This window comes from Narcine bancroftii, chromosome 3, assembly GCF_036971445.1.
Source record: "Narcine bancroftii isolate sNarBan1 chromosome 3, sNarBan1.hap1, whole genome shotgun sequence".
NCBI classification, from domain to species: Eukaryota; Metazoa; Chordata; class Chondrichthyes; order Torpediniformes; family Narcinidae; genus Narcine; species Narcine bancroftii.
In genome coordinates this window covers 93,355,814-93,376,900 of record NC_091471.1, presented here as the reverse complement: position 1 = coordinate 93,376,900, position 21,087 = coordinate 93,355,814, and the positions used below count along the sequence as shown (strand labels likewise).

Sequence of the window (21,087 nt, the reverse complement as noted above, 5' to 3'; positions counted from 1 at the left end):
TCTAGTAGTGGTTGAACTGTGGCAGCACCAAACTACTGCATCTCCCAGTACATACACCTGGTGAATTACACATGTCTAGAATTAGCCAACAGCAGTATCCCTTCACTAATCTCACTGTGTTGGAAGACCAATCACTGGATGTCTGGCTCTGCATGCACACCATAAATCAGAGCCCTCTTTAACATAGCTACTCAGGAACATGGCAAGAACCTTTGCATCCTTCTTCAGACCCTCTCAGCAAATCAATCTGCAAAGAGGTAGTAGAATGTTTCCTTCCCCACAGTCATCTCAGGTCACTGCAGGTGGCAATTGCGATGCACAGTAATGATCCAACTAGGAAGGCTCTTCTCACAGCCAGCCAGAGGTTTTTGCCTGTTGATGATGCATTTTGCTAAATAATCTGAATAGATTTCAAAAGCTTTGAATTGCCCATTTTATCAAAGACTATTGCTATATTTCAATATGTAGGAGAGGGAAATGTGTCATTGCACCTTAAAGTCAACATTCCCTTGAAATGGTCACCAATTAGGTTACCTGCAAAGAGATCTATTCCTTTGATTATACTGATCTCTGAATATTACATCAGAAAATGACATGCTCCATGCATTATTTGCTGGGGCAATTAGAGCAAATGATAATTTTTACATATGGATATTTAAAGAAAATCCAAAACAAAAGTGACTTCAGTGAAGGTGAAAAATCAGAGTGGAAACTTTTTTCAAATTAAGAAAGTAATTGAAACAAAGAAAACTAAAAGATGCCCAAAAGGTTCTCTCTTTGGAAGATCAACTTGAGCATTTTTATTTGGATGAGAAAATTATCGCAAATTTGTCATTCACAATGTACAAAATATGCACAAAATTCTTGCTTGCTGTAGCCAAACAGGTACTTGTAAAGAAAAATTAGTCAACCAACTGAATTAAATTAAGACACTAGTTAACAAATATTCAAGCCGAGGTATTGTCATATGGAAATGAGTTGCTCAATGGACTAGGGTGAAACAAGTTGGTCTCAGTAAAATTGTCCTTATTTCTCCTTTTGCTCCCCAAGTATAAGAACAATGGGGAGAACAAGTGGACTGTCATTTAAAACAAATCCAATGACACAAAACAAGTTAAACTGAAAACTTTGGATACTCAAATTTAATCCTGCCAATTGTCTCATTCCATCAATGAGGCAAGACACAATTTACTGCTGTAAATAAAGTAACTGGCTGTAGGAAACTAGCAGTGCTTCACACACTAAAAACAGACCAATTCCAGAAGAATGTGCATTTCAACTTGTGTATTTTATCAATAGAACCTTCATTTTCAGATAGAAAGAGCCACACCTGAAGAGACTAAAATTGCTTGACCGACCACAAGTAAAAGTCCAAAGTTGGTAATCAAGCCTTGTGATAGTCAAGGAATCATTTTTGGAACTGAATTTTTTTTCCCAGTGGGGAAACTGAATTCATTATGAAAAGATACACACGAGAAAGTAACAAGATGAAGAAATTTGGTTTTAGATGAAGACACGACTAAAGGCTAACAGTACAAAAGGTATCACAGGTCAACCAGTTGATGTGGATAACAGAATCTGCAGATCCTATACTTGTTGCCATTGCCAGTAAAAGGAAAATAATATGGAAAAACAAAAAAAAAATTGAAAATGGGTCAGCTAGATCCAATGAAGTATTTTATGTACACTAAATGCACTCTCCGTCTTGCGGAGAGATTTTCCAAAGTCTTGGAATTTTTGAATCCCCTTACTTTATTGGTTGACTAATTCTACTCACACTTCAAAAAGGAAAGTGGGTGGATTATAGATAGATATCAAGTTCCACCTTGGAACACATAAGAAACAATATATGTAGATCAACCACAAGGAAATACTTGCTTTGGAGACAGTGCAGACAAAGTTCACCAGGTGAGATTCAAACAAGAGGTCACGAGTTAAGAGTTAGGGGACAAACATTTAGAAGTAACAATAGAGGGAACTTCTTCACTCAGAGAGAGGTGGCTGAGTGGAATGACCTTCCAGAAGAGGTGGTCGCAGCAAAGTCAATTTTGTCATTTAAGGAAAAGTTGGATAGGTATATGGATGGGAGGGGATTGGTGGGTTATGGGGAAAGTGCAAGTAGGTGGGACTTGAGGAGATCACTTAGATTGGTACAGACTAGAGGGGCTGAGATGGCCTGTTTCTGTACTGTAATTGTTATATTATTATATACGTCAATTCCAGAGATGAGGGGGTTAACATCTGAGGAGAGATCAAGCTACTTGTGGAATTCAGAGGAAAGAGAGAGGATCTTAGAAATAAAAATATGAAAGGGATAGAAAGGAGAGTTGGTTCCACTGGTAGGCAAGACTAAAACTACAGCCATTGACTCAAGATTCAGGGGAGAGATTTCGATCAGACGAAGAACATAGGGATGAATCTGTGAAATTATCCGTCCAAGTAGAAGAGCTTGCCTCATTTGAAACAGAGAAGATTTTGGCACAGTTGGGGAATTGAGGATTATGGGAAAAGGCAGATAGGTGGGAGCTGATCAGAGTCCATGGGCAGATCAGCCATGATTTGATTAAGTGACAGAGTAGGCTCAAAGGGCGAGATGACAGATTCCAGATTCTATTTTTGATGGATTCATTGATAGGTTTTAAGTTGCCATACAAGTGTCTCCCACTTGTCATTCGATTCCAATAACAAGATCACTTCTTGTTGGGATTTTCCAGCACTATGCTGTGGTAGGGGGGGAGAAATACTCTGGGAATTTGTGCCGAACAGGATCAAAAAGGCAATGATTCTAATAGGGATCCTTGACCTTCAGATTTGGATACATGGGACAATGCATTGTTGAAAAATGATTACCAATTTCATTTAGTTTAGACTTGATATTCCATTTTTTACACTTAAATTACTTAAATTTAAGTTTTTAGCTGCACTTCTGCCAGGGCTTTACCTATCATTAATAAAACCATTATTTTCGCCCTCAGTCAATCCTTACTTTTCATCGTGGAAATCACATACTTGTGTACTGAAGTGGTACCTAAAACACCTCTGAAGTATTTACCTTCACAATATAATAACTGAAATGCTTCAAACCCAAGATTTTGAATGCCAATGACTGCAGTAATTGCAATGACATTTAATCAAATTCAACATTTATCATGGCAGATGTCCATGAAGAAAAAAAACCAAACTTTCTCTGCAGATTCTGGGAATTATCAGAGTCAGACTGCCAGATGATGTCTTCTTTCAGTATTGTACTTTTACATCAGTTACTTCAACAGTGATTTATTTAATGATAGATATCGCCTCAAACCGTGCATCTTGGCACCTCACAGTTTGGCGGGCAGCAACCTCCTTTGAAGAAGACCGCAGAGCCCACCTGACTGACAAAAGGCAAAGGAGGAAAAACCCAACACCCAACCCCAACCAACCAATTTTCCCCTGCAACCGCTGCAACCGTGTCTGCCTGTCCCGCATCGGACTTGTCAGCCACAAACGAGCCTGCAGCTGACGTGGACATTTACCCCCTCCATAAATCTTCGTCCGCGAAGCCAAGCCAAAGAAGAAAGAAGAAATATAATGGACTTTCTGGCTCTCTATACGAATTAAAACTGAACATACAGCCCTGAGGTGTGCCAGTGCTTAATACGATGTGCTTTTTTTTTGTTTTGATAAAATAAACTTTGACTGGATCAATGACTTTTCTATTTGGGATAAAATAAATGCATTTTGCAGCAAGCTTAGACTCCAGAGAATGTAACATGGTAGTACAAGAGAGATTTATATTTTAATTATTCTTGAATGGTGAACTCCTGGATCCTTAATTCTTCTAAACAAAAATTAGGATTTGGGTCTGTTTCCCATTTCCTATGTTAATCTCTTCTCACAGAAGCCTTCTATAAGGTTCAAGATCAGTTCCTTTCCAACAGCAAAAAGACCATCAACATTATTACTAAGATACTTTGCTTTTGCATTACAACAGTGAACATATTTTGTAACCATTGTCTCTTTTGAAGGAATTGAGTGTACCTTTGTATTTGTAGTTTTTTTTTTATAAAAGTATCTTTTCAGTTGTAACAAATATTTCAGAGCCCATGTGCATTATTCAATATAGACAACGATAAAGTTATTTCATTGAAATGCATCAATGCAGTTGCTGTAAAATGTTGACTAGAAACCAGCCAAGAATTCAGAATTAAATTCCTCTAGTCCTATCATGGAATTTGAAGATTCAGTCAAGTTATCTGGAATGAGACCTGAACTAATCTCAGTCAGAGTAATTATTAAAACACCAAATTGGTCCAAAATCTCTTTTTTACTCATGACCCCCTTCAGCGGGGGTGGGTGGGAGGGGGAGAGAAAACTGGTATTCTAGTCAGTCAGCTGCTTTCCAAAATGGCCTACTTTTGAATAAAACGACATTAAAATGTTGCTCGAGCTTCACAAGATCAGATCTTTGAACTCTGAATGGTGGGAACACATCCGTCAGAAAGAGTGCAGTTCAAAAACAGTTAGGCAGTGGCCATGAAAACTAGCTTGTTAGGAACACACACATTCTGCAACCAAATTTAGCTTTCTTCAGACAAAGTAATATAATTTATCAAGTTATTCTGTCGTATAAGTGAAGTTGATATGAAGCACAGATGTTCACCAATTACTATCAGGTCCATTCAATTTACAACTCTGTGTAGCTGAATGAAAACAAAAATTCAGGCACAAGTTAGTAGGGCCTATATTACATCCACATCACAAAAATGCCAATTTGAAGAAAATGTACCACCTGCAACTAACATTGCACTTCCCCATTGTCAACTTCGTCAGAAACTACTGGATCATGAATGGGAACTAGTCTCGGGCAGCACATGATGCAACAACTGACTAAAATTCAAATGCTTTATCATCTTGACCACAAAAGATCATAGCTTGACAGAATACTCTTCACTTGCCTGAATTAGTTCATCTCCAACTTGAGCCCTGGCACCACTCAGAACAAAGCAACACGGAACTATTACAAGTTCCAATGCAGATCCTTTTCTCGTCAGAAATCCCACCACCACACTGTCATCTCTGGCTAAGCCAATTTTGTATTCATCTTAGTGACTCACCATGTATCCCATACAACTTAATCTTCTTGATCAGCCTACTCAGAGGACCCTTATCAAGGGCTTAAAAGTCCACAAAGAACACCCACTGTTCTACACTTATTCAATTTAGTCACCTCAAAATAAAACTACAAAATATTTAATTTACTCTGCTTACTTCACCCCAACCTTCTACCATGAAGAACAAAAGGTACATAACGCTCACTAATCCCAAATGCAGAAACTCTTCCCTTCACTGGGGCCGAATATACCAGCAGATCAACACCACTTCCAAAAGCACCAAGTATCTTGCCAGCAGTATCCAGATCCTGAAAAAGTGAATGTAAAATTCTTGACTTTCATGAGACTTGAAATGTAGTTCAGAGATTAAACTGAAGTCTGCAGTGTGATATATGTGAACATTTGAAACAGGTTACTGTCTGGTTCCAATAACTTGGAAAGCATGTTAAAAAACACATCTGGAGTGTACTATGAGGAATGAGGAGGAAACACTATTTCGCCAGTACAGGCAGTCCTTGCCATCCCCAATCTTGAGAAATCTACGTAACCAAAAAATTTTTGTGAGTCTTAAGTGAACAAAGTGTATGGGAGGGAATCACAGAAGCAGCTCTGAATGGAGAGAGTGAAGATGAAGAAAGAGTGGCTACCAAGGCTGTCTCACTGACTCAGTGAATGAAGAGTCAGTTTTGCTTTATTCAGCTTGATCCAGCCTTCGATTGGTTGGTAGAGTGGTGGATCAGTTGGAGAAAAGGCACTCTGAAATTCCCTATTCCCATCCAGATATTTGTAGTCCTGCAGGAGCCATGCAAATCCATCCCCAGAGAGCCTGAACTGGGCCCCAACCACCAATTCCTACTAAAATCTTTCTTTTGCCTTGCATACAGCTGCATAGGCTGCAACTCCAAATCATTTGATTTTTTCCACACTTGCCTGTGGAGCTCTTTCTATCAAGTAAAAAAATAACTGGATTCAAAATAGTTTAAAAACTCACCTGAAAATTTTCATGAAGTTTAAAATGTGAAAGTCAGCTTTTATAACCCAGGGACTGCTTGTACATTTATTTTCACAAGCAATTTATCATCAATAGATCCAAGTTTGCAGTTAGAGTGTACCTACAATTGTGTAGAGGATTCTGCTTTAAGCACCTCACTTAACCAAAATCATGTCAACAGCTGTTCCTGAAATTGGTGGTGCAAGTCTTGTGGCTCCTCACCTTTCCTGATGGCACCTATACCTCTTTCCTGATGGTAGCAGTGAGAACAGAGTGCGCGCTGGGTGGCATGGATCCTTTATGATTAATACTGCTCTCCGACAGCAGCATTCCCTGTAAACGTTCTCAAAGGTGTGGAGGGTTCGACCCGTGATGTCCTAGGCTACGTCCACTACCTTTTGCACGGCTTTATGCCCAGGGGTATTGGTATCCCCATACCAGAATGGGATGCAGCCGGTCAGCACACTTTCCACCACATATCTGTAGAAATTTGCCAGTCATTCCAAACCTCTGAAAATTCTTGCAGAAGTTGAGGCAATGATGTGCCTTCTTCACGATGCCATGTGTATTATGTCCAAAAAAGATGATCTGAGATGGTCACTCCCAAGAACTTAAATTTGGTCACTCTCATTATTAATCCTCTCATTAATAATAAGGGCTTTGTATAGAGCCAGTGAGATGGCATCCGCATACAGACAACACAAAGAGACAAACTATACATACACACCAAACCTATATCTTGCATACATACAGTATATTACAAAAATAGCAATAAATAGTAGAGTCACAGCAAGTGTTTTAGCAGTTCAACAGTCTCACTGCCTGCGGGAAACAGCTTTTCCTGGCTCTTATCCTGACAGGAGTAGCTGGAAAATGCTGTGTGCAAAATGGTGGAGGTCCTCAGATTTTGCAAGCCCTCTTTAAACAACGATTCCAGTAAATCATATGGATTTCTTTGGGGGGTTGGGGGAGTGGAAGACCTCAGTGATCCTCTCTGCCCCTTTATGGACCTGTGGATTGACTTCCAATCCATTTCTATGCAGCAACTGTACCACACTGTGAGGCAGCCAGCCAGGAAGTTCTTGATAGAGCTCCTATAGAAAGTTGACAGAATGGTGGCCTCCCCTGCCTCGGTCTTCTCAGGAAATGGAGTCATTGTTGCGCCTTCTTGACAAGTGAGGAGATGCGTCCATGATAAGTCACTTCTTGAGTGGACTAAAAGGAACTTTTAGTCTCTACTTCTGAGGTATTGATGTGGAGTTAAAGGTAATCATCTCTGGTTCTCCTAAGGGCCCCATCTATCTCCTTTATCTACGTTGAGACTCAGGATGTTACTCTCGCACCATTTCATGAGATTTTCCACCTCTTCTCTGCATTGCGACTCATTGTTGTTGCTGATGCCAGCTACTGATGTGTCATTTGCAAACTTGATAACATTGTTGAAGCAGAATCTGGCGTTGCAGATGTGGTCAGCAGCGCACACAGAAGCAGGCTGAACACACAGCCCTGAGGTGTGCCAGTGCTTAGTACGATGGTTCTCGACATTCTGCTGCTAATGCGAATCCAGTTACAGGGAAGCATAGAGTCCAAGCAAGGACAGTTTCTCCACCAGTGTCTGGGGAATAATTGTATTAAATGCCAAGGTGAAGTCAGTGAACAGCAGCTTGGCACATAGGCATCCTTCTCCAGGTTGGTCAGGACAGAGTGGGTGGGACGTGACTTCACAGACAGCACCATAAAGCTTCTCCATTGCTTCACCGTCATTTGACCAAGGCAGAACACAAACTGTGGCAACCAGCTTAGCCTAGAATTTCCTGGACAGGTAGAAGTGTCTGCGTTTCACCAACAGGTACTCTCTCTGCTGAGCAGAAGGTCTTTCCAACAAACATTTGAGCACCAGTTTTCACTGATGTAAATGTTCAGACCCATACTAGAGTCCTGCCAGCAGCAGCTACACCTATCTGGCCTAAGGGAAGGCCATGTAGCTGGATCGCTGAATTTGGAATGGAGTTCTGGAGCCACTTTTCTGCAATCATCAGAGAACAGTAGTTCTTTTTGGTTTATATGCAGTCTCAGTTAATCCATTTTCTGCTCTAGCAATCTGACATTTGGGAGCACAGGTCTGAACAGGTTAATTCTTATTCCAACACCCACATTGGCTTGCTACGCTTCTGTCTCCTCACACCTGCACTTCTGATGGCCTTGCTCGTGCCTCCAGTGATCTGCTCTGCAGTTTACAGCATATTGGCTCTCTTGCTTCAGCAAATTAGAACTGATCAATATATTTTCAGTCTGATGGTCTAGCTTGAAATTCCATATTGTATTTCCAATTTCCTTCAGTGTTTCACAATCAAATAATTTGTGCACAATAGATTTGATTGATATAAAATGGCCTCCTGCAACCTCATGCACAGCAATTTTTCAAAAAAATTTGAAATGAAGAAAGCACAAAAATTGTAGTCCGTAGCACATTTGAGAATGTATTATGACATGCAGAGCAGAATTAAAATATATTGCTGGGTTTACCCAAAACAATTGCTTTAATTGCACACCAAGTGTTGAAAGCCCTGGTATTTCGACTGAAATACTTTGGATCAAACCAATACCAAATTAGCCTTGGATCTGTTTGGCCATGATTTTATAGATTTGACTGAACACCCCTGGCATTCTGGACTCATTTTCCAATACAACTCAAGACTGATGCATTAAATTGGACATACAAGACCAAATATGATGAATCATTTATGAATGGTGTAACATTGCCTTTCAACAATGGTCTTGAAGATGTGAAGCGTATTACCACTTTCAGAAATGTACCAGAATCCTGAAATCGACTTAAATTATCTTCCATTTCCTTCTCCTGTAAATGGAATTGGTTCATTTTGTTTCCTTTCTGGCATAATTTTCTGGCCAATGCCCTGCCTTTTTAATGATCTACACAATATTGTTATCTGCAATTTTAATCCTCCATCACACCAAGCTGCCTGCGGTCTCCTGGACTGATACAAGACACCTGATACAAACAGAAGCAGCAACTCATCTTTAAAATAAATTTAAACATACAGCCAAAACTGGGTGTTTTGGCCCACAAGCCCACACTGCCCAATTACACTCAATTAACCCAAGACCCTAGAAATTTTCAAAGAGCGTGGGGGGGCAGGGGAGAGAAAACCAGAGCCCCCGGAGACATGGGGAGAACGTACAAACTCCTTTCAGACAGCATGGAATTCAAATCCCAGCGCTGATTGTTGGTGTTATAACAGCATTGTGCTAACCGTGCTGTTATTGCACCTTTCATACTATTAAATTTTAAACATTGCACAATATATTTTCAGCATCAAACAAAAGTATTTGTGACGTTAACTCTTTTTGTTCTTCTTTTAGGATGGCTTGACCTGTTGAATGCGCTTCATTCTCTTCCACCCCTCAACAATCCCACCCTCTCCCCACCATATTTTTGTGTGATTTTAAAAAATTCTCAACTTGTGAGTGAGATCATTTCATCTGTACCTTATCCCCAAAGTAAACCTAGAGATGTTTTGTTCCATCCATCCTGCAACATAAAACAAGCCAGTTGCTCTTCTTTCCCAGCTTCTAATAAAAAGATTGCCAGCTTGAAACATGAACTCTTTCTTCCCACAGATACTTCCTGACCAGATGTGTTACCAGCTTTGATTATGCAGGTCAAAAGCCTATAAATTCTTGGCATCTGAAAATGGAAAATGTCCAACGGCCAAGCCCTCGTCATTAACCTATCATCTCCAAACTAACTTATGAGAAAGTGCTGAGCAAGGATTTCACCCCCAATGCCTCATGTCAAAGGTTCCATAAACATTCTGCATGGTAATTAAAATCCCAATGAGTCAAACATTTTCACCCTAATATGATACAAGTCACAAATACTGTAAAAAACCCACTGATTTAACTGCTTGGTGGATACAAATTAGAGGAGAAATTAAGCAGAGATGGCATCACAGCTTTCTAACGAAGCTTCTGAAGCATTTAGTCCAAGTAGGTAAAAGAGGCCCTATTTAGCTAAAAGGAAACAAACTTGCTTTCACCCAAGTACCAATAATAGAATCACGACACAAACTTCCATTCATCCACAATATACAGGATGTAACAATTTTATGTTTATGGTCTCTACATTTGAAACCATTTTGATGAAGAAATCTTAAGATAAAATCTCTTCCACTTTAAAATAAATTGAATTTGAACTGAACTAAAAATACTGATTGCACTTTTGGATTTCTGCTTTATTCACCTTCTCTCTCCCATTTTCTCCACAATTAAAGTCACCATTTCACTAGGACCACTACCCAATAACTATAGATTGAATTTGTCATACACAAAACAATTCAGCTGTAATATAAATGGCATCTCCTGTAATTCTAACAGCAAATGGACAGAAATTCCCGACTCAACCACAATCTACCTCATCAGAAATTCCAACAACATGCAAATAACTAAAATAATAAAATATTATAGATACAATACAAAAACCAGTAACAAGGCTGATCACAACTCATTTGTATATCAGGATATCACACAAACTAACCTTTCATTAACTCCATTTCTTCCTCTCACTGTCTCTGGGTAGATGGTAAAATAAAGGACTCATTCTCTTTTACCCCTTCTGCTAGGCAGAAGATGTGTGTGCTAGATTCAATGAGCTTCTTTCCAACTATTAGTCAAACCCCACACTACAAAGATGATCTTGCTGTTTGTTTCAACTGTACTTCCACTACACCTTGCACTGTTTCTGTACTTATTCCATGCGCAAATTACTTTTGTTATTGTGCTAGCTGGTGTACAAGTTGACTTGCCCGCTCAGCACACAAATAAGCTTTCAACTGTATATTGGTACACATGACAAAAACAATTCTTTACATTGGTTAAATTGTTTAAAAAAATACTCAACAAACTAGGCCACGGGAAAAATTACATGCGTTTTAAAAAAATGACTCATTATCCACCAACTACACTGATCCCAAAACAAATGCAACTCAACATAATACATCTGCAATATTGTACAAAGTGACTCGTTATTACATTTTCAACCACCTACCTTCCAATACTGTAGCTGTAGTCCAATGACATCTGGCAACCATATACCGGCTCATTTTACAACATCTGGATCGTTAGCGAGGGGTGAATAATTGGAGAGCATAATTGATCGTCTCTTCCCCCCCCCCCCGAGTAAATACTCTTTGCAAAAAGAACTAAGAATTTAAAATAAGCATTACTACCAACATAGATCGAAGACTTTTTTGGGGGGATGATACTTAATCTCTAACCATGCAAATTCTAATACTGTACACATTCAGCATTGAATACCTCAATAAGCAAAAAAACTTGTAAGAAACTAAATTTAATCACTGAAGTGTGACTGCACCTGGAAAATAAGCATCAAAAACTGCCTACACCCAGTTTAACCTGAAACTTTTAAACATGGGTAGGGTGGGATAATCCTTTATGTAACCCAACCTTAAATTGGAGAATGACAAAGTAATTCACCTTCGTTTGTCATCACTAATTATAATTTACTTAACATCAAGTATTTTTGCCCAAGGCACAATTGTTTGGTTTTTCTTAAATTTTCATTTGCTATGAAGTTTCAGTATTATTAACATTTGCAGACAATTACTGTTGTAGCCATCTTGAAGGAATTGTACATCTCAACCATCACACACTTGCATTTCAAGAGGTCTGTGCACTTCTAAATATAGATTTACCAGTTAATAACAGCCAAAAAGCTAAACAACTCCTTTCATGGGATAAAAGTTTATGCTTATCTCAGATTTCAATTAGCTTATGTCAAGCAAAAGCCACATCAGAATTCATGGAGGTCACAAATTTGAGCTCAGATGCATTCTTGAAGTTTACGGACCAAGTTCCAGATTATCAAGCTACATTGGCAAATCAAAGAGGTCATATAGGAAATGCACTATCCATTGAAAGTAAAAGGCAGTTGACATTTCAGGTGGAAGTGGGGGAAAGGAACAACAGACAAGAGGCACAAGTGTAAAAGACAAAGCTTAAAAGTGAAGAGAGGTCAGAGGACCAAAGCAAGGGGAAAGGAATAATGGAAATTGAAGTTGATATTAATGCCATCTGGTTGGATACTGTCAAGACAGACTGCAAGGTGCTGTTCCATTGATCTGTGAGTGGCCTCAATTTGTCATTACAAGGCCATGGAAAGATATGCCAGTGTGGCAATAGGGTGTGGAAATGAAGTAGTTGGCCACTAGGAGATCATGTCGTTATACCAGTCAGTGAAGGTGCTCAATGAACCAATCTGTGTCCAAAATCCCTGAGGTAGACAAGGCCACATCGAGAGCACTGGATGCAGAAAATGGCCCATACAGATTCAGAGTACAAAGAATTGCTTCAATTGGAAGCCACTTGGAGCCCTGGCCATTGGTGAGGGAGGATGGCTAGTGTAACACTTCTTGCAGTCACAGGGAAGGTAGCAAGGGATGAGTGGACAAGTCATTTAGTGGGTGAATAAGTGTCTGATGATGGGAATCACATTGTAGGTGGTGGAAATTGTAGAGAATAATAAGATGATGCAGAGGCTGGTGGGGTGGTCGGCAATGATGAGAGAACCCCGACTTTGTTGCGTTTGGGGGAAGGGGCCAGGGCAGATGTGTGGAAGTGTAGTTAATGCAGGTGAGGCCAAAGATAATGGCAGTGCAGGGGAAACCATGTTTTCTGAAGGAGGTCATCTCAGTTGCCCTGGAATGGAAAACCTCATCCTGGGAGCAGATACAGCAGAGATGGGGAATTGAAAGAAAGGATCAGAATCCTTACAGGAGACAGGGTGGGATGAAGTGTAATCAAGGTAAATGTGGGAGTTAGTGGGTTTATATTAAAAAAATATCTGTATGTTGTTTCTATCCCAAAATGTAGACTGAGAGATTAAGAAATGGGAGAGAGTTACTAGAGACAGACCAAGGGAATTTGAAGAGAATTTTCTTTGATTGTGGACTATTTGTCCACTCCTCCCTCCCCAACAATCATCCTGTTGGAACCTACCCTTATGACCACAGGAGATGTTCCACTTGTGCCCACACCTCCTTCCTCACCACAATTTGAGGCCCCAAACAGTCCTTCGAAGAGGAGCAACATTTCACTTTTGAATCTGCAGTGGCCATCTACAGCATCCAGTGCTTACGTTGTGGTCTTCTCTACATTGGAGAGACTGGATGCAGACTGGGAGATCATTTTGTTGAGCAACTCAGCTCAGTCTGCTGCAATAGCATGGATCTCCCAGTGGCCTCCCATTTCAATTCCCCATCCCTTGCTGACATGTCCGTCCATGGTCTCATGAACTGCCAGACTGAGATCACCTGCAAATTGGAGGAACGACACCTCATCTTCCATTGGGCACCCTCCAAACAGAGGGCATTAATATTGACTTTGCTGGCTTTTATTAAAACAACCTACCCCCCCCCCCCCACAAAATTCTTCCTATGTCAGCTTCCACCAATTTTGTCTCTTTTCCCCGTCTCCTTTCACACAAACATGATAAATTCTTAGCTCATCCCTTATTATATCCAATTAACACCTTTTGTTGGTCTAGATTCCTCCCCCAGCCAGCAGTGTCTGAATTCTGAGACTAAGATTTCCTGCTTCTGGCTCATTCCTTGAGGAAGGGCTCAGGCCCAAAACATCAGCAATATATATTTGCTTTTTTTGGACACTGAAAAGACTGGCTGAGTTCCCCCAGCATTTGTGTTTTTACAAGTGAATTTGAAGTCAGGGTGGAAGTTGGCAGCATGTGGATAAAGCTGATGAGCTCATCATGGGCGTAGCAGGCAACACTAATATCGTCACCCAGGTAATCGACTCATTGAATTCACCCAGCAGATCCCTTACTCACCCTTAATAACTTCTCTGGCTCATCCCACTATCTCCATATCAAAAGTGTAGCCATGAGTACTTGCATGGGCCCCAGCTCTGCCCATTTTTGTTGGATATGTGGAGCGATTCATGTTGAAAGCTGATAGAGGCAAGGGTCATCCATGCCAACTTTATACAAACAATACCCATTCCAAATTCCCTGGCCACCTGTCATAGTTCAGTACATTTCTTCCTTTCACATTCACGCAGCTTCATTATAAATGAAAATTGCCTGCATTACCATCCTGCCAGTTCACAGTGGAAACCAAATTCTCATCAATGGAATGGAATCACCAGCAAAAAGTTCTTTACGACCTCCCTCCATTGGTCAGTTCTTAAACCTGCCTTGACGTTGGTCAGTTTCCCATCCATGAAGGCATAGGCCCTTTTATTCTATCAAGATTAAAGGTGAAAGCACCTAAATGAACAAAAATCTGATCCACAGCTGTTTAAGACCTTTATTCTTCCTACCACAAGATATCAAGTTTCTCAGACAATTTTCCCCCTTTCCCTCAAACAACACAAGTGACTGCAAATTGTCTCCATTGTTTTTGGTATGGATTGTTTCCCCCCCCCCCCCCATACCATAAAAGTCAAAATAACCTGGTCAATAATTAGAAATAGAAAATGCTCACATAAATTGAGTCGGACAACACATTTGGAAAAGAAAATAGTTAACATTTCAGGTTGGTGCTCTGTCAGAGCAGAAAGAAAGCAAGTTTGTCCATTGGCAGAGAAGATGTGTGAACAGTGAATGGAACAAAGGGAATGTTTGGAAGGATGAAATGTGGTCATGTTAGAGAAGAATGAACAATGCAGCCAAAAATAGGCCCTTCATCCCATACTGTCTTTACCAAACATCTTCAAATTAAAACAATGGTGCTTGCACATGATACAAATCCTTCACATTCACTTAAAAGCCTCTTAAACACTACTATTGACCTTCTTCCTTCACCATCATACCCACTTACCATTAAAAAAACATGCCCTACCCCTCTTTAAACATCCTCCTTCCTCACTATCCCCTCTCTACTTTAAACATTCCCTCCAGTATGAGATTATTTTAACTCTGCAAAAAAAAACCCACAGAAACCAAGTTTGTCCAACAGCTAACAGCCTCTAAATCAGGCAATATCTTGTAAATCGCTAAACCCTTTTCAAAGCTTCCACCTGCTTCCTGTAATGGGCCCATCAAAAATTGCACATCACACTTCACTTGCAGCCTAAAAGTTGTATTATAACTGCAATACCACTTCCTCATACTCAATGCCCCAATGAACGCAAAAATGCCATTCACCATCTTTACCACCTTATCTACTTATGTGGCTGCTTTCAAGTTCCTATGGGCCTGGACTTGTATTCTCAGCACCAATTTAAAAAAAAACAAGTTCTCCATTAACATGAACTTTGGCATTTGAGATTCTCTTGCTGACATGTCAGTCCATGATCTCATGCAATGCCAGAGACCACCCACAAATTGGAGGAACACTTCATTTGGGCATCTTCCAACTTATCAGGTTTCAGTTAGAACACCTCCCTCTTCCCCGATTCCTTTTCCTCTAGTTCTCTTCTATTTTCTGTCTCCTTTCAGAGCCAAAAGGCAATTCATTCCTTTCCTCTTTCCGCATCCATTTGTCTGTTGTTCTGTACTCCTCCCCCTCCCATGCTTCTCCCTTTCTTTCTCCAGTTTTTAATTCAGTCGCCAGTCTTTTTTCACTCATGACTTGAGGAAGGGCTCAAGCCCAAAACAATAATATACCTTTCTCTCCAATGGACACAGCAAAACCAGCTGATTTCCTTCAGCATTTGTGTTTCAACCTTCGAGTCAGTGTTCAATAAATAATAGTAGACTTAATAGTTGCTGATCAACACATCCCTCAATTCCCTTCAATATTAAAATCCATCAGCCAACAACCTCCCTCCAAGGTAAAGAAGTCCCAAGCTTTACTACTTCCAGATGATGAATATCTAATATCCTCAATGTCTAGCCCCTTATTTTGAGGCAAGCAGCACTGGTTCTGAATAACCCAGCCAAGGACATCTTCAATCTTGTCCTTAAATCTTATAGAATACATGGAATTTAGGAAGATAGTAACCTGTGACTCCAGTCTTGCCACCTTTCAAAAATATCACTAACCAAATATGAAGTCAGGTCACCTTTTCATGATATTAATCAATGCCCAAACATTGAAATAACTTCTCAAGTCCTCCCAACCATCTTCAAATGCTTTCAGAATCTTCTCAAAATGGAGTCTTAACTGAACAATACAACCCAACTAATTATTTATTTAAAAACAAATTTATAGCTTGCTTGGCCTCTATACTTACATACTTACTCAAATCAGCATTTTCATTTTGATAATTAAGGCTGAACTAAATAATTCAAAATTGATATTCAACTTGGCCCCAAACAGAGTCTCAATATCATCTGTGCTCCATCATGACCAACTCCCACCTGTTATATCGAACTCCAAACCTGTTTGATCTCATTTGTTCAACTGTTAAAATACTTTTCATACCCCACCTTGTTTAGTATTAGCTGGCTCTACAACCTTCACTATTACAACTTTCAGCTTTTGTTCTTTATATATTAATTAGTCCAATGCCATCAGATCTCTAGTAGCCCGAAAGCTAAGCTGTGGAGCTCCTCTCAAATTAAACTGGGTTTTAAGATCAAATTCCCAACAGACTGTCCCAACTTGCTGCATCTTGGTTGACATCAAAGCAGGTTTAACTGCATTCCTATGAAATTTAAATACCAAAAAGCACCTTAAGTTCCATTCAAAAGGTATGCACTTGTCCTATTATATCCCTTCAAATTACAAGCTATGCAAAACCATGAAGGATGGCACAGTTAGTGTAGCTGTTAGTGCAATACCATTACAGTGCCATCAATAAGGACTGGGATTCAAATCCTGTGTTATCTGTAAGGAATTTGTCTGTTCTCCATTTCTGCATGGGTTTTCCCCTGGGGTTTCTGGTTTCAACCCTTCAAAATGTACTAGGGGTTGAAGCTCAATTGGGTGGCATGGGCTATTGGGCAAAAAGGCTATTGGGTCACTGTGCTACATGTCTAAATTTAAAGTGCCAAGCCATCTTTAGGGAGTGCAACTCAAATCTAGTGAGTCACAGCTGACAAGGCAGAGGTTTTAGGCAGGAGGGACAAAAAGCAAAATCAATTTCCTTCAACTTTGCATCAATTCCACTCTGTCAAACAAATTTCATACCAATTTACCCATTAGTTAGGACAGCAACCACATTTTAAGTATTTCAGTTCTATAGTTTTTGTCAGACCAACCACCTTGGCTATACATTTGATGCCCTTTGCAACAACCAGGTTTTCCAAAATTGAGGAAAGCAGAATTGTGCTTAAGCTGCAGTTTAAAAATCAATGCAAAGGAAAATATTGAAATCCTAAATTTAACCACATAGTAGCATCCAAATATAAACTAAAGATGAGAGGGATAAACATTCTCAACAGCAACAACCATGACCAATGAGTCTCGATGCTAAAACGGAGTGCAACGTTGCAGTTACCTTTGAACTTGCTTGAAGTGCTCAAGTGCCTTGCAGACCTTGGAACAGATCCTGAAAGAATCTTGCTCGGGGTGTTTGCATTCCTCCATGTTCCTATAGATTTAAGTAATATTTTAAAAATATTAAGCCTGACAAATAGATTACTTTTCTAAACAAAATACAGTTCAAATTATCTTTTCCCTCCTCCCCCCTCAAAGGTTCTTCAGGTATGGAATAAAACACGTCTGCATATGGTATGATTGTAAAAACACGAAAATGCTGGAGAAAGTCAGCAGATCACATAGCATCCATAGGAGGTAAAGAAAAATGATCAACATTTCACTCCATCAACTTGCCTCTTACCCGCACATCCTCTATTAAATGCACATCTACCCCTACCTCCACATACAAGGACAGGATTCCCCTAGTCCTCACCTACCTCCTTACCAGCCTCTGCATCCAACATATCATCATCTGCCAATACCCCTCTGCTTTTGCAGGACCATTCCCATTACTACCTCATCCAGCCCTCCCTTCCAAACCATCCCCCTTGGTACCGACCCATGACCATAGGAAATGTTACACGTTCCCATACCTCCTCCCTCAGCACCATTCCGAGCCCCAAACAATCCTTCCAAATGAAGCAACACTTAACTTGTGAATCCACAGGAGTCATCTACTGCATTCAGTGCTCCCGTCGTGGCCTCCTCTCCACTGGCAATACTGGACAGACTTCAATGAGCTCAGTCTGCCACAATAGCAGGGATCACCCAGTGGCAACCCACTTCAATTTCCCACCCGATTCCTCCTAAATTGCCAAACTGAGACAACCAGCAAATTGGAGGAACACCTGGGCATCTTCCAACCAGATGGCATCAACATAGACTTTGCCAGTTTCCATTAGCACCCCCCCTCACCACCATACACCCAATCTTCCCCCTTCCTCCCTATGTCACCTTGCATCCAGCTCTGCATTTACAGAGCCACCTCCCTTGTTTGATCATCTCACCTGTCCTCCAATCCATGACTTGTGCTCCTTTCCTGCCCTTTCTTCCCTCTCCCCCAGCTTTTCCATTCAGCTGCCAACCTACTTTTTGCTCATATCTTGAGGGCTCAAGACCAAAACATTAGTTATATATCTTCACCTTCTATAGAGGCTGCGTGACCTGCTGAGTTCCTCCAGTATTTATGTTTTTACTTCATTTTTGGAAGGTCCTTTCAGCGTTGAAAACTGGAGCACCCAGAGTAAACCCATACAGTCACGAGGAGAATGAACTAACCTGCGTCACTGGCACTGTAATAGCATTGTACAGTGCACAACACCAACTGTGGCTGTTAAAAACATTCTTTAAACAGAAGATCATGAACCAAAGACCTTTCATATTCCAGCAAAATTCATTGTCAGAAATGTGTAAGTGGTCACAGGCCAAGTTTCTTGTTAGCAACCATCAAGAAACTTAGTCACACTCACCTCGTAGATACCTGGAATAAGCCCAGTAAAAGCAACATGCATTGATTTTACTTCAAAACCACAAATGTACACTTGGTTTGGAAGTTGATGAATTTGATATACAGTACAACTCTGATAAAGTACTCATTTATCCAAAATTTTTTGGAGCCAAACTGTCTGGAGCCCCCTTGGGTTCCCAGCATGAGCGCCCCCCCACCCCAGCTCCCAGCATGAGCGGGGCCCTGCCCCCCACCCACCCCAGGCTCCCAGCGCGAGATGGGCCCATTCTCGACCATTTCAGATAATTGGAGTTGTACTGTTCTATACTAAATTGGCTCCACCAAAACTGGATCAAATATGCAAACACATTTGCATTCAAAACTGATGTTTATTTCAATTATATTTAAAGAACGTACATCTACCTTTGTTTGAGGACTTCACAGATGCAGACCTGTTTTTCAGCACAGAAGTCGACTGTTTTTGAATAAGGTTAGCACATGCAGAGAGTACATGTTCCTTTGAAACATCTTTGTGATGGACCGAAGTAATTGTAGCTGGTGGGGAAGAAAAGTAATGTTTGAATCATCTAGCTATTGTTATAATTGCACACCTAAAATCTACTCATTATGTGCACTGATACACAAGTTTGCTCATTGAATCCATCCAAGACTACGATTTGTTTTGAATATTTTATTTTAATTTTCATAGACTCTTAAAATTCAAACAGTATATTCTTTCAAATTTCACACTAAATATAGTCTGCATTTATTCCCCCACCTCCCTCCGCCATCCTACTGAAAAAAAAAACAATTAAATTGCACATACAAATTCCGCTGGGGTTGTAGGCCCCTACAGAAACCTAAAAAAACATCCATGATGCCTAAATAACAAACGCTAAAAAAAATTTAAAAGGAAAAATCTAAAACCAAACAGTAAAAGAAAAGCACATCACCTGTATTATCTTCGACGTTCTTGATCACTTTTGTTTCCCTGCTAGGACAGATTGCTATTGTACCCTATTTCGAGGGGGGACTAATTAATCTGTGTCCCAATATATTTCATACAAGATTGCCACACTCTAACCAATGTGCCATGTTTCTTCCTTAGATTGCAAGTGATTTTCTCCACAGGAATGCAACTCTGCATTTCCATATTCCATTGTGTATTATTGGAGTCAGACTTCCACAAAACCACTGTACGCTTCCTGGCTCCCACCAAGGCAACCGTCACAAACTGTATTTGATCTTTGGTCAATCTAAAACTCACGTCCCCGAAATCTCCCAGAAGGTACAAATCTGGATCCTGTGGAAAATACACATGTAATTTCTTTCAGAATGTCCTCCTTCCCAGAAGGGTCTCCCCTTTGTACACAGCCAAGTGGAGTGGACAAAAGTTCCAACTTCCACACCTAAAGCACATTGCTGAAATTTGTTTCTCAACTGCTCAAATATCGTAAGCTGCCTCTTTTTTAAACAATCCTTGATATACCTGATCCCTTTCTGGTACCAAGTGTCCAGGATTTTATTACGCAGAATTAAGGGTATTAAATTATTCTGGGTCAAGGGCATTTTGAGGGATGTCCCCACCTTCCATCCATGTCTGGAGTACATGCTTTAGGATGGGGCTGTTTTCTTTGAGAGTAATTTGGTATCCCACATATATGAATTCTTCAGCAATCTCTTTCCCATTCCACAGGAACCCTCTGACATACTTGTTAAGTGCTTTAAAAAACCCTGAGGCAATGAAATGGGCAACAATTGGAAAAGATTTACTTAACTTAAACAATTATCTTCCTTTGCTCTGGAAGATTGAGGATCTGGTTAGACAATAATACCGATGAGCAGAGTCAACCAAGTCAGAATGAATGAGTCATTCTCAGTTGACTCTGCCCATCAATGTTATGGGCAGAATTCTCCATCTAACCTGGTCCTCCTCGATCTTCCACAGCAAAGGGAGGTAACTTTAAAGTATGGAAATCTTTATCTACTTTAATCCCCAGATATTTAATGCCTTCTTGCAGCCATTTGAATTGACTTCCTTATTGGTACTGCCCAAGATGCAACTATTTATTAATTACTATTTATTTTTGTAGATTTATAAACATACTGTATATGTTTGCCTGGGTGTGTATT

At 40.2% G+C, this 21,087-nt stretch overlaps 1 protein-coding gene across 3 annotated transcripts in view; it reads right to left on the bottom strand.

The window, feature by feature from the left end:
- mtus1b (microtubule associated tumor suppressor 1b) overlaps nt 1-21,087 on the bottom strand; it is a 212,087-nt gene that overhangs the window by 84,794 nt on the left and 106,206 nt on the right. For all 3 annotated transcript variants that reach the window (XM_069924546.1, XM_069924545.1, XM_069924547.1), the window contains 2 exons: nt 19,378-19,509; nt 17,527-17,619 (listed from right to left, as the gene is read on the bottom strand). In XM_069924546.1, coding sequence (XP_069780647.1) covers nt 17,527-17,619; nt 19,378-19,509 — 225 coding nt within the window. The remainder of the gene's footprint in view (nt 1-17,526; nt 17,620-19,377; nt 19,510-21,087) is intronic.